General features: G+C 54.1%; 1 protein-coding gene across 1 annotated transcript in view; it reads left to right on the forward strand.

Moving 5' to 3' along the window:
* Window positions 1-1,855: 1,855 nt before the first annotated feature.
* Window positions 1,856-12,163, forward strand: part of SAMM50 (SAMM50 sorting and assembly machinery component) — a 19,790-nt gene continuing 9,482 nt past the window's right edge. Inside the window, exons 1-9 of the mRNA XM_014535131.1 lie at window positions 1,856-1,894; window positions 4,138-4,317; window positions 4,987-5,088; window positions 7,562-7,649; window positions 10,005-10,111; window positions 10,583-10,713; window positions 10,922-11,009; window positions 11,176-11,304; window positions 11,809-11,880. Coding sequence (XP_014390617.1) covers window positions 1,856-1,894; window positions 4,138-4,317; window positions 4,987-5,088; window positions 7,562-7,649; window positions 10,005-10,111; window positions 10,583-10,713; window positions 10,922-11,009; window positions 11,176-11,304; window positions 11,809-11,880 — 936 coding nt within the window. The remainder of the gene's footprint in view (window positions 1,895-4,137; window positions 4,318-4,986; window positions 5,089-7,561; window positions 7,650-10,004; window positions 10,112-10,582; window positions 10,714-10,921; window positions 11,010-11,175; window positions 11,305-11,808; window positions 11,881-12,163) is intronic.

Consider the following 12,163-nt stretch of genomic DNA (forward strand, 5'->3'; position numbering starts at 1 on the left):
GAGACTTGCCCAAGGTCACTGAGCGGGGCCGCGGGGCCGGAAGGAGCAGGCGGGTTCCCGCGCCGTCCCGGAGCCGAGCGATACGCTCTTCTCTCCACGGCTTCTCTACCGTCGGCCGCTGCCAGCGTCTCCTCCGGCCTCCCGATCTGTAGCCTCCGGGAGCACCCGGAGTCCTCTTTCCCCGGCCCAGACCCCGCCGGAAGCCCCCCTTTTTACCTCTCAGTGCGCCAGCCCCGCCTTATAAAGAGGAGGCAGCAATGGTGCACGTTCCCGGGCTGTGGCGAGAATCAGCGGCACGTGCATGTTAAGTTCTTGCTCGGGCGAACGGACCGTTTGCCAAGCTGCTGCCCTTGACCCTTTAACCGAGGGCCGGGAATACAAGTTTTGTCCAAGGTCACACCGTTAGCGCCTCGGGACGTCCCAAAACGCAGGTCTCTGAGTCCCAGCCCTTCATGCAACTTTCCTACGACAACGGGGGTGGCTTCACTGACAGCTCAGAAGTTCTCAGCTTCCCCGTTGTCTTCCCCAAAAGAAGGGAGCGCAGGGGTCCTGGCCTCCGGACTAGGACTCCACAGACCTTTCGTTCAAGTGAAAGAAACACTGCTCTTCCGACTCACTCCCTAGGACACCATTGCACTCAGCGTCCTCCTCCATCGCCCACCGCGCAGCCGTCACCAGCTGTCAGGCGTTCCTGTCTTTGGGAACTCAGTTGTGGTCACTTCCTACATAGACCTTCTCCGTAGCTCCCGCACCTGGATGGCTGCTCACTTCCTTGACCTTTCCCCTCGGTGCCCAGTTTAGCTGTGTTTGCGTTTTTTTTGTTTTATCCTTTTGGAGTGTAAGGTTCCAGATGTTGCAGTAGGAACTGCATCTTACATGGCTTGCATCCCTTGGCAGTGGTCTGCAAACTCATTAGTCAACAGAGCCAAATATCAACAGTACAACGATTGAAATTTCTTTTGAGAGCCAAATTTTTTAAACTTAAACTATATAGGTAGGTACACTGTTATTAACTTAATTAGGGTACTCCTAAGGATTAGGAAGAGCCACACTCAAGGGGTCAAAGAGCCGCATGTGGCTCTCGAGCCACAGTTTGCCGACCACGGCCTTGTAGCATCTTAAAAGTAAGCATTCATTCATTCATTCAAGTGAAATTGGCCAGTGGGCTGCTATGTGCCTGGTGCTGTTGTAGGTGCTAGGGGTACTTTATTGAGCTCTTTTGGTGTTAGAATTTCTGCTTCTTTGATTAATGTATTGATTAAAAAAAAAGTCTAAGTTTAATTTGGCCTTTCTGTTTCACTAGCCAGTGTTATATGAACTTGTTGGTCAAGACTCACAGTAGGAAAACTATGTTTTCTGTGTAGTATCCTCAAGCATGTGTGAAACAAAGGTTATGTGAAACACTATTTTTCATTAATATCTTATTTTAAAATGTTTTATATGTTTTTATTGATCTCAGAGAGAGGATGGGAAAGGGAGAGAGACAGAAACATCAATGATGAGGGAGAATCACTGATCAGCTGCCTCCTGCATGCCCCCTACTGGGGATCGAGCCCACAATTCGGGCATGTGCCCTGATAGGGAATGGAACTGTGACCTCCTGGTTCATAGGCCGATGCTCAACCACTGAGCCACACCAGCTGGGCATTTTAAAAGTATTTTCCATTTGATTCCAGTCTATCTCACTTTAAAGATGTTTTTCATAACTCATGAAACATTTTATGCCCGATCCCTTCAGTTAGCATTGCAGTGTCTGGCACAATAAAATTTGACTGGCTGGCAGGCTGATCTGCTTAACGATTAGAAGCTAGATCCAGACATTTATTTTAACCCATTTCACCAGATACCTGGCACCATGCCGACTCTTTCAGACACTGGAATAGAAGTTCTGAGGGTGAGGATCTCATAAGTGCTCGCCACATAGTAGGTTCTTTTTTTTTTTTTTTACTTTAGTAGGTTCTTAATATTTGGTGGATGAGTAAATTTCTCGGTAAGAGTTAATTTAGGACACCAATCTTTGACGTAACTAAAATCATGAAGACATCATCTCTGAAAGCCTGCGTTTCAGATTAAAGAATACAAACGGGTCTGGCCGGCCTTTAGTGAAGCTCGTTTCATGCTTTGAGATTTCAGGAAACATAGTAGGATTTTTAAAGACATAATGGAATATAAACATTGTGCCTGGAAAGAGCATATTTTGCTTGGCCGTCAGATTAAGTAGGCTGAGTTGTGCGCATATTCATAACCACAGTGTTCACTCTGCATACATGATCTGCACTGTGTAAACTGAAAGATAACATGGAGCAGCACAGGAAAAAGTTACTAGTTTATTAATATACTTGAGAAATACAGTTATGATTCTGTTTTAAAAATGTTACACAACAAAAGTGAGAGGATAGTGATAGGAAATAAGTGACATATTCTTTGCTAGCATCCTCTTCCCCTTTCCCTACGTAGTGTTCCACGTCCCGCACTACCAGGCAGGGACCTGGTGTGTGGCTCACTGCGGCATTCCCTGCTGTTGGCCCGGTGCTCAGCATACAGTCGGCACTCAGTAAATGTTTGTTAAATGAACAAGAGAAAAGAAGTCATTCACTCTCCCACTTCACAAACACTTGAGTTCTTCCGATGGACCAGGCAGATAAAAATAAGAAAAAGAGCCCTAACCGGTTTGGCTCAGTGGATAGAACGTCGGCCTACGGACTGAAGGGTCCCAGATTCGATTCTGGTCAAGGGCATGTACCTTGGTTGCGAGCACATCCCAGTGGGAGGTGTGCAGGAGGCAGCTGATCGCTGTTTCTCTCTCATCGATGTTTCTGGCTCTCTATCCCTCTCCCTTCCTCTCTGTAAAAAAATCAATAAAATATATTTTAAAAAAAATAAGAAAAAGAGGGCATCCTTGCGAAGGTCATAAAGTTCTGCTATCGAGTGTCCCTGTGAAGGGAGCACTGGTTCTACCTGAGGAAGCCAGGGGCGGCTCACAGAGGAGATGCCATTGAAGTGGCTTTTAAGCTACTTAGGGGGGCACTTGTGGCAGAGAGAGCAAGGTGTGCAGGAACATGAGTGTGAGGGTCAGGGCGCAGACTGGGCCTTACGGTGGAGTGTGCCCTGCGAAGGGATCTGGCTGGGTTCTACCCTGTAGGCACGTTTGAGGACCGTACAGGCTTGGGCTGGGATGGGACAGAGGACTTGCTATGTCAGGCCATCACCTTCCCAGAGAACCAGTGACGTGACAGAGGACGCACTGACGAGAGGCTGGGGTGTCCCGGGAAAAGGCGGCCCAGGGCCCGCACGGCGCTGCTCGCTGCAGGTGTCAGGCCTGTGACATGTGCTTATTTGTAGAGAATTAGTGGAGTCGGGAAGCAGCCAGATAACCGGTTAGCATGGTTTTCCCCAAACCTGCCTGATTGTACAGTCACCTGGCGCCACGCTAGACCTGCTGAACCCATTCCGGGAGTGTCTGGGAATCCCGGTGGTTAAGCAGGCTTACACTGTGTAACATGTATGCTGTTATGCACACTGTTATTATGTCTCCTGGAGGGGAACCAGCACAGCCTGGAGTCCTGATTCAGAGGGCGCTTTGATGCCTTCAGGATAATGTCAGTTCCTGCTGAAGAAGGTGATCACTCTGGTCCATTGTATGAGCATGCGCAGTCTTTTCAGTGTGCGAGGGAGACCTGCTGAACCCAAACAGATCTACCAGGTCCAGAAAAATATGCTTTAGTAATTTGGGTTGTCAGTGTAATTAGTTGTCATAGAATAGCCAATTTTGATTTAAAAAATTAGGATGATTTCTCTAACAACCGGAAAGCAAATTTTTTTCTTTTCCCTGATATATGTCTTTGTGGCATCTTATTTTGAAATCATTTTTGTCTCCCAAAGGGCCTCAGATGTGCAGAACTAATGTAGCCGTAATCCTCGGTTCATGCCCCAGTCATTGGTTCACGCCTGACCCTTTCGGTTAATTGAAAATTCACATTTGCTTTATTTATTGATAATACGCTGGACACTGAGGCTCCCGAGACCAAGATGGGACTTTATAGCAGCAGCAGCTTATGCCCTGGGCCCCCACCCTGCTCCAGCCTCCACTGACCGGCGGGCTCCACAGTTCTGCGTTCTCTGGAGTATCACCTAAAGACAAAACTGAGATTTTGGTTGTTTAAAAGTTACAAGTTCATTTCTCTGTGGTTCCTTCCTCCCTTTCAGAGCTTGGAGCCCCTTCCAGCCAGTGGGCCTGATTTTGGAGGTTTAGGAGAAGAAGCTGAATTTGTTGAAGTTGAACCTGAAGCTAAACAGGAAGTTCTTGAAAACAAAGATGTGAGTATCTGTTCGAGGGCTTGATGTGATGCTGGGAGGAACAGTCACTCTGTCAGCCTCCGGTGAAGGGAAAGGACGGGCCTGTCTCCGTGACTCCATCGAAGAAGAGTTTGCAGCCGACTGCGTCTTAGAGAGACCGGTGACTTAGAGAAATAGCTTCTGGTTTAGAAAAATGGCTCTTCCTTGATCATTTATGTGGAAGGTTTAAACGAACTTTTATTTTTGTATTTATGTCATTAAAAAAAATTGTTTCAAAGACTAACTCAAATTCTGCTTCAGTTTATACTCTATTCCCTGCTCCCAGAAAAAAAGACCTTGGTTCTTGAATGCAACTTTTCCTGAACTCTGTTGCTTTTGAAATTAAATGCAGCTGAAGAAATGAAAGCACATTTTCATTAATTCTTAAATTAAGATCTTCTCTGTGCGGTATTCCAATCACCTATAAGTTATAAATTTCCCCAGTATATCCTATTACCTTTCTGTTACTTAGCACCATCTACTATACTATACACATTGCCTTTTTCTCCCCTAAAATATAAGCTCCACTGGGGCAGGAATTGATGTTTTGCTCACTGCTATATCCTATGTTTAAAATAACTCCTTGTTCTTGAACAAGTTAAACATCTGCACGCCGTGTCCCGCTCAGCAGTCTGTCCTCTCGTCACGCAGGTGGTGGTGCAGCACGTTCACTTCGACGGGCTCGGGAGGACTAAGGATGACATCATCATGTATGAAATCGGAGACGTGTTCAAGGCAAAAAACCTCATTGAGGCAAGTATTCTCTCTGCTTGCATCTTCCATTCCCTTCTGAAGACCCCAGGCTCCCTGTGGCCTCACACCGCTGCGTGCCCCGCCCCAGCCTCTGGCCCTGAAGCGAGCATGGGCGCCCCAGGCTGAACCCCCTCACTTCCCCGGCGCCTCCCTCAAACTGACACGTTCGCATTCCCCCTTGTCCCTGAGCAGGGTGTCTGTCTCTCCCCAGGCGCCCACCCTGTGTTCTCACAGGTCCCAGCACTGGAAGGGGCTGCGGTGCCAGTGCTGCTGCCTCGCCGCACCCCGCTTAGCGCCCCCCACTCTCCTGTGGGGGCCCTCGGGGTTACCCTCCCTGCGGTCCCCTTGGCCCTTGCTCCCTTTCCCGCAGTCTCCCTGGGTTGCATCATCTACTCTGTCCCCTGGGGTCTCTTCTGTCCTTCTGACCTCGGAACCATGTTTATGTGCCGGGCGGGGTCACCCAGCTTCCTCGTGGCAGGGCCCGTGGCTGCTTTCAGCCCCCGTTCTACTTGACCTGCAGCAGTGTTTGGCCATTCCCACTTTTAAAAATTAGTATTTTTTAAAAAAAGATTAAAGTAATATATAAGTATAATTCAAAGAACAGTATAAAACAATCTAATGGTGTAGAGGGCATTGAAATGAGTGTGGGCTGTTCCCTCACTGCCTTGCCGAGGCCCGCCCGGCCTTCAGAGAAAGCCAGGCGGAGGGCTTGGTGCGTCCTTCAGGAATGGCGCCTGCCGGGCAGAACACGCCGAGCCTGTGCACAGCAGCCCCAAGCTCCACGTTTCTCCTGCCCCTTTCACGCTTGGCATTATCAATTACCATGGGCATCTTTTCACATCAGCACGAACCAGCTGCCCGGTACCTCATCAGTTATTGTGACGTTTCCTGTGGATGAGCATCAGACAGAGGGTCTCAGGCGAGCAAGGCTGCAGCCAGCATCTGTGTGTACTTGATGGCGTATCTGCAGGACGCTTGCCTGCAAGTGGTTCTCTGGTCCAAGGCTGTGTGCTCCAGCTTTAACATGTGCCGTCTCGCCCCGCAAAGAGCAGTGCGGTCCGCACCTCCCAGCGGTGTTTGAGGGCCTGTTTTGCAGCACTGGGCATCCTCGCACTTTAAGAATTTGTGCCAACCTGTAAGGAGAGAAATAGCATCTCGTTGTTTCAATTTGCACTTTTTAATTATGAATGAGATTAAGCACATTTCCATGCCTGTTGGCCATTCACATTTCTCCCTTGTGAATTACCTGTTGGCGTCTTTGTTTTCCATTGGACTGTGGGCCTGTGTTAATAAGCTGCTTGCATGTTGAAAATGATGACTGTCACCTCGCATATGTTTTGCTTGCTTTGTTGTCTTTGGAATGTGTTTATATCCTTTCTCAACATTTCCTTCCTCTCGGTTTCCATGAATCCATGCTCTCCTGGCTGCTTCCCACCTCGTCATTCATTTCAGGCCGGTGGCAGCTTTGTTCCCTGTGACCACCCTCAAGGGTTGTTTTCCCACGAGGGTCAGTCTCCGGGTGCTGTCACCCTCCTGGGGATCTCATCCACAGCCTCAGGGCTCCCCAACCTCATTTCTAGCCATTTTCCTTACTGAGCGTTAGCCCTGAACGGGCAACTGCCCACCAGCATTTCCTCACGGAGTTGCCACAGAATTCGCCAACTCTAGTGGCTGAACACTGGACTCCTGGCCTCTTCCCACCAGCCCTGCCCCTCCCCCCTGACTTCTCTAATGTCCCCAAGAAGCCAGAGCCCAGAGCTGGCCGTTTTCGTAGCCTCCCCTCTCCGCTCAGCTGCTCCATCCAGTCAGTGGCCCTCCTCGGCTCCTGCCTGCGAAATGTGGGTCTGTCCTCCCTCTGACACAGGGACCGGCTCTGCCAGCCACCGTCACAGCTGCCGGCCTGCGGTGGGGTCCCTCCTCCTCCCTCTGTGTCCACTTTCTTCTCCCTCTGTGTTCACCCGCACGGCCAGCTCCTGCTGACAGCCTCAAGTAACCCCTTTTCTGCAGGACGAAACCACACTGCTGTCCACAGGGTCCTTCCCACTGCTCCTCGTCCCTTCCCGGCCTTCAGCTTAGCTCCCCGCCCTCCCCAGGAGGGCTCCTGCCCCAGAGAGGATGCTCTTGGCTGAAGAGGAGGAAGAGCAGAGCAGGATAGAGAGCGCGTGCGCACACGGAGGGTCCCTTCTCCAGGCAGTGACTCATGCCGAGGCGCTTCTGCCAGGAGAACCTGCAGCGCTGTGGCCTTTTAACCCGGGCGTTTGTTTCCACAAAAGGGGTTATTACGTGCTCTGCTTTCTGCTCTCTGAAAAGGACTTCTTGTTGCCCCTTCGTGTTCCATCCCTTCTTTTATGTCTGTCACAGGGGCGCTGTCTTCTCAGTGGCCAGCAAGCCTCACATGGTAACCCCCAGCCTGGACACGGGGCTGCCGTCCATGCCGGTACCTCAGAGAAATGCATCTTTGTTTCCCTTGTAGGTGATGCGCAAGTCTCACGAAGCCCGTGAGAAACTGCTCCGCCTGGGAATATTCAGACAAGTGGACGTCTTGATCGATACGTGTCAAGGTACGTGCTGTGGGTGGCGGCCCCTCCCACCCGTCCTCCAGGATCACAGGGCTTATCCAGCACCGGGCTGGGCAGCTGGCAGCCTCAGGAGTCACCACTGAGTGTCAGGCTCAGGGCGGGCGGGCTGTGAAGATGTCCTCTGAGCCTGCACGGCACCAGGGCCTGCGTAGGGTCCCAGAGGAGGGAGCCCGGCCTAGACGGCACCAGGGCCTGAGGAGGGTCCCCGTGGAGGGAGCCCGCCCTGCACAGCACCAGGGCCTGAGGAGGGTCCAGAGGAGGGAGCCCGCCCTGCACGGCACCAGGGTGTGAGGAGGGTCCCAGAGGAGGGAGCCCGGCCCGGGACGGCACCAGGGCGTGAGGAGGGTCCAGAGGAGGGAGCCCGGCCGGGACGGCACCAGGGCGTGAGGAGGGTCCAGAGGAGGGAGCCCGGCCCGCAGCTGTCCGATGGGCTCCTGCAGACTCCACGGAAATGTGCTTGAGGAAGAGGAGGCACTATGGTCAGAGCTCAGCCTCAGGTTTTGCTCACTGCCTGTTGGCTATGGCAGGCGTCTGGGGCTGGTGTCACAGCTCTGCTCCTTGAGGTCCCCTGGGGCTGGTGGGTTTTCCCGGGTGTCCTGTCACCTCATCATCCCCAAGATCACAGAAGCTGTTTGTGTGGCCCGGGTTGTGTGCCCCGGTCGCTGTGATGCTGAGCAGCATTCCGGAGTTCACATCTCATTCCAGCGGGAAGGCGGGCAGGGGTGAAAGGGCACCCTCCCTTAGGCACCTGCCCTGTGTTGTGCGTAGCGCTCCCCTCTCATCCCCCGGCAGGACTCACTCACGTGGCCACACCTGGTGCAGGGGGGCTGCCGGGGGCTGGCAGTGAAGTCTGAGTGGCCACGTGTGCAGTAGGAGTTGAGGCTCCACTTACGCTGGGACAGTGGCTCTCAAGGTGTGGTCCGGCCAGCAGTGCTGCTCTCCCGGGGGCGTGGCGAAACGCACATTCGATCGAAGTAGGAACTTAGGGTGCAGCCAGCAACCGGCATAATGAGCCCCGGGCGGCTGTGATGCCGTGAGGATGGAGACCACTGGCTGGACAAGAGGAGAGAAATGCGGGCGAGGCCGGCTGCCTGCACCCTCAGAGTGACAGTCATGCCCGTGCCCAGCTCTGTGCAGGCCTTTCGATCCAGTGAATCCTCACAGCTGGGCAAGTGCCACTGTTACTCTTTTAGAAAAAGGAGAGGTTCAGTAATGCGCCCAGGTCAACACGTGAGTGACGGAGGTGGCCCCGGCCACCACGCCGGTGTCCTGCTCCGGGCGGCGTTTAGCGTTAGCACCGCCACCCCCCCTCCGCCTGCTGTCAGTGTGATGTGTGCGTGGTCAGCTGGCCCACCTGCGCCGCAGCCACCCTGGCCGCACACCGGAACTCCCTGGGAACTGAAACAGGAGTCATTCCGGATGATTCTGCAATGGTGGGTGCTGCCGAGAACCGAGAGCAGCGAGCGTGAGCCCTAATGAAACGGCACTTTAGCTCACAGCAGTGCCCCACTGCCGGCTCAGCTGTAATAAGGTACCTCACTAGTGCAGGGTGTTAATAATGGTGTGAAGAGGCAGGGAGGGGGTGTATGCAAACTGCACTTGGTATTCAATTTTTCAGTGAACCTAAAACCACTTTAAACAATAAAATCTACTCATTAAAGAAAAATAAATGGCTCCGACCTCCACCCTGAGGACGGACTCAGAGTGGGAGCCGGTGGGAGCCAGTGGGTGGGCGTCGGGGAGGGACAGCTGCAGGTACCCTCCTGTCCACCCAGGGTCAGGGCCAGCCCCTTCCTTCCCATGAGAGGCCACGGCCCCGCAGAGCGTGGCCTGGTCCCTTGCACCCAGGGCCCTTGGTGGGTGATGAGGCGGCTGCACTGAATTCAGACACTTATCACCCCAGGCCCCGCCCCCACTTGAGGAAGGCCCCAACCCCACCTGTGCATCTGTGTGCGGCTCATGCTGCTCTTCCTGGGTTACTACAGTCCCTCTTGGCACACGGAGTCCACGTTTTAATGTCAGTTGATTGAGGCCCCAAATCTCTTCAGGCCCTTCCTGATGTGAGAACAGAGGCAGATAACGTGCTCACCAAGGTGCTGCCGTGGTTCCGGCGGTGCAGCCACACCTGCTTCCCGAGATCTCCCGCCGCCGCCGGTGGTGGTGGGCGCAGGCGTCCTGGCGGTGGTGTGCTGGTCTGCGCGGCGCCCTGAGCCCCACAGCAGAGGGTGCGCTTCCCAGGGGAGGCTGCGGAACAGACGCCGCAGGTGCTGCTGGGCAGGGGACCCGGAGTGAAGCCATGTCTGCAGTCTCAGTGCTGAGTGCTTTTTACTCTCCCAGGTGACGACGCACTTCCCAACGGCTTGGACGTGACCTTTGAAGTGACCGAGCTGAGGCGGCTGACGGGCAGCTACAACACCATGGTCGGGAACAACGAGGGCAGCATGGTACGAGGGCTTCCCTCCTTCCTTCCGTCCGCGCTGCTGAATGTGCCTGTTCTGAACCCGGGGGTCGTTTCCACACCCTTCACCTTGATCTTCATTTGTGGGGTGACCCGTGCTTTCTCCTTCGTCTCCCTGATTGATCATAATGTTTCAGATGGTTGAGGCAATATTGACATCAGTGGTGAACTACGAATGATTGGGGAACGTTCATATTCAGTTTCTTGTTCAAATTCCCCTGCTCTCCAGACCCCAGCGTTGGTTTCCCCGGGCCTCACAGTTCAGTTAGCAGGTGTAGTGGCCCTGGGCCCTGGGCAAGGACAGGGTTACAGGCAAAAGCCACCACAGATGATGGCTGCGCGGCTCCAGATCTGCAGTCCGAGTTTCTGTCCCGTGTGGGAGGGCCCCTCAGCTAGCCGGGCCTTTCTTAAGAAGTGATTCCTTCATTGTAACCCATGGCCTTTCTTTCCCTCCCAGGTACTTGGCCTCAAGCTCCCCAATCTGCTGGGCCGGGCAGAGAAGGTGACCTTCCAGTTCTCCTACGGCACAAAAGAGACTTCCTACGGCCTGTCCTTCTTCAGGCCGCAGCCCGGACACTTCGAGAGAAAGTAGGATCCCAGCAGGCCCTGGTGCGGTGGCCTGGTTAAGGGTTAAAGTTCAGGAGCTGGCTGGCTGCGGGGAGAGCGTGCAGAGTGAGCGCCCCTCCTGCGGAGCCACAGCGCTGCGCCCGGAGTGTGTTTCTGAGTCTGTGGCTTTCAATGTGTGTGGGCTGTAGTCACTGTGTCCGTGGCTAAGCTCCGTCCCGTTGTCTCCTAGCTTCTCCGTGAACTTGTATAAAGTGACGGGGCAGTTCCCGTGGAGCTCCCTGCGGGAGACCGACAGAGGCTTGTCAGCCGAGTACAGTGTGAGTGGCGCTCCCGGCATTCCCTCTCTGCACCCGCGTGGGAGCAAAGGCCTGTTTCCCCGATTCCCCGGGATCTTACGTGTTTAATTAGTAACCTAAGGAGGCCTCGTTCTGCGGCCTGGCCCGTCCGCCGTCCAGTGGAAGGTGACCGCCCGTGTGCTTGCAGTTCCCCATCTGGAAGACCAGCCACACCGTCAAGTGGGAGGGCGTGTGGCGCGAGCTGGGCTGCCTCGCCAGGACCGCGTCTTTCGCCGTCCGACAGGAGAGCGGCCACTCCCTGAAGTCCTCTCTCTCGGTAAGGGCTTCTCTGTGCGAGACGGTTTGCACACGCTGCTGTAGCCGCGTTGCACCTTGGGAAGTAGCCTTCGCCAACATGGGGCGGTTGACAGGTGTCCCAGGTTGGGTGGAAAGATGGTGCGCCCTGTCACTGGATTCATGGGCTCCCGTTGTCATGTTTGAGATAGCATTGGTGTAACGGGGAGCGGGGTGCGGAAGAGCCGCTGGGTTCCAGCTGAGAGCTGCTGAGCGGACCTCGGTCAGGGTGGTGAGCTCCTTAAGAGAACGGACCCCGGGCGGGTCGTCTCCTGCCCCAGGAGCGAGAATTGATTGTTTCGCTCTCTCAGGTCCCTCCTGTACAACACGGGGTGACGGTCCCACCTTCCTCACGGGTCTTCATAGAGATGAGTGATGTCAGGGTTGTGCCGTGCTCAGCACAAGGCCTAGCACACAGCTGGAGCTTCATAAGAGCCGTGGCTTTATAGCCCTTTTGAACTGAGAACACCGGGCGGGTTTCTTGCAGCACGCCATGGTCATCGACTCCCGGAACTCCTCCATCTTGCCCAGGAGAGGGGCTTTGCTGAAAGTGAACCAGGTAGGGTTCCTGCTTCTGGGCCCTCCCGCACTCGGGCCCCTGGGGATGGGGTCACGTTTTCAGTATTGACCGTTTTCCTTTCATTGTAAAGGCCGTGGTAGGACGGCCCGCTAGGATGTCAGTCCACCTTCAGCCAGAGGAGCGAGCGTCACTCTGGCCTCTTGGTGTCACTTGATGGGCCAGGAGGACAGTCGTGCTTTGGTGTGAGTGGTTTCCCATGAGAGAACTCCTCACGCAGGGCCGGCAGGGGCCCGGCTGTGGTGCCAGGGACACACGCGGCCAG

The sequence above is a fragment of the Myotis brandtii genome, unplaced genomic scaffold (assembly GCF_000412655.1).
Source record: "Myotis brandtii unplaced genomic scaffold, ASM41265v1 scaffold138, whole genome shotgun sequence".
Lineage (NCBI taxonomy): Eukaryota > Metazoa > Chordata > Mammalia > Chiroptera > Vespertilionidae > Myotis > Myotis brandtii.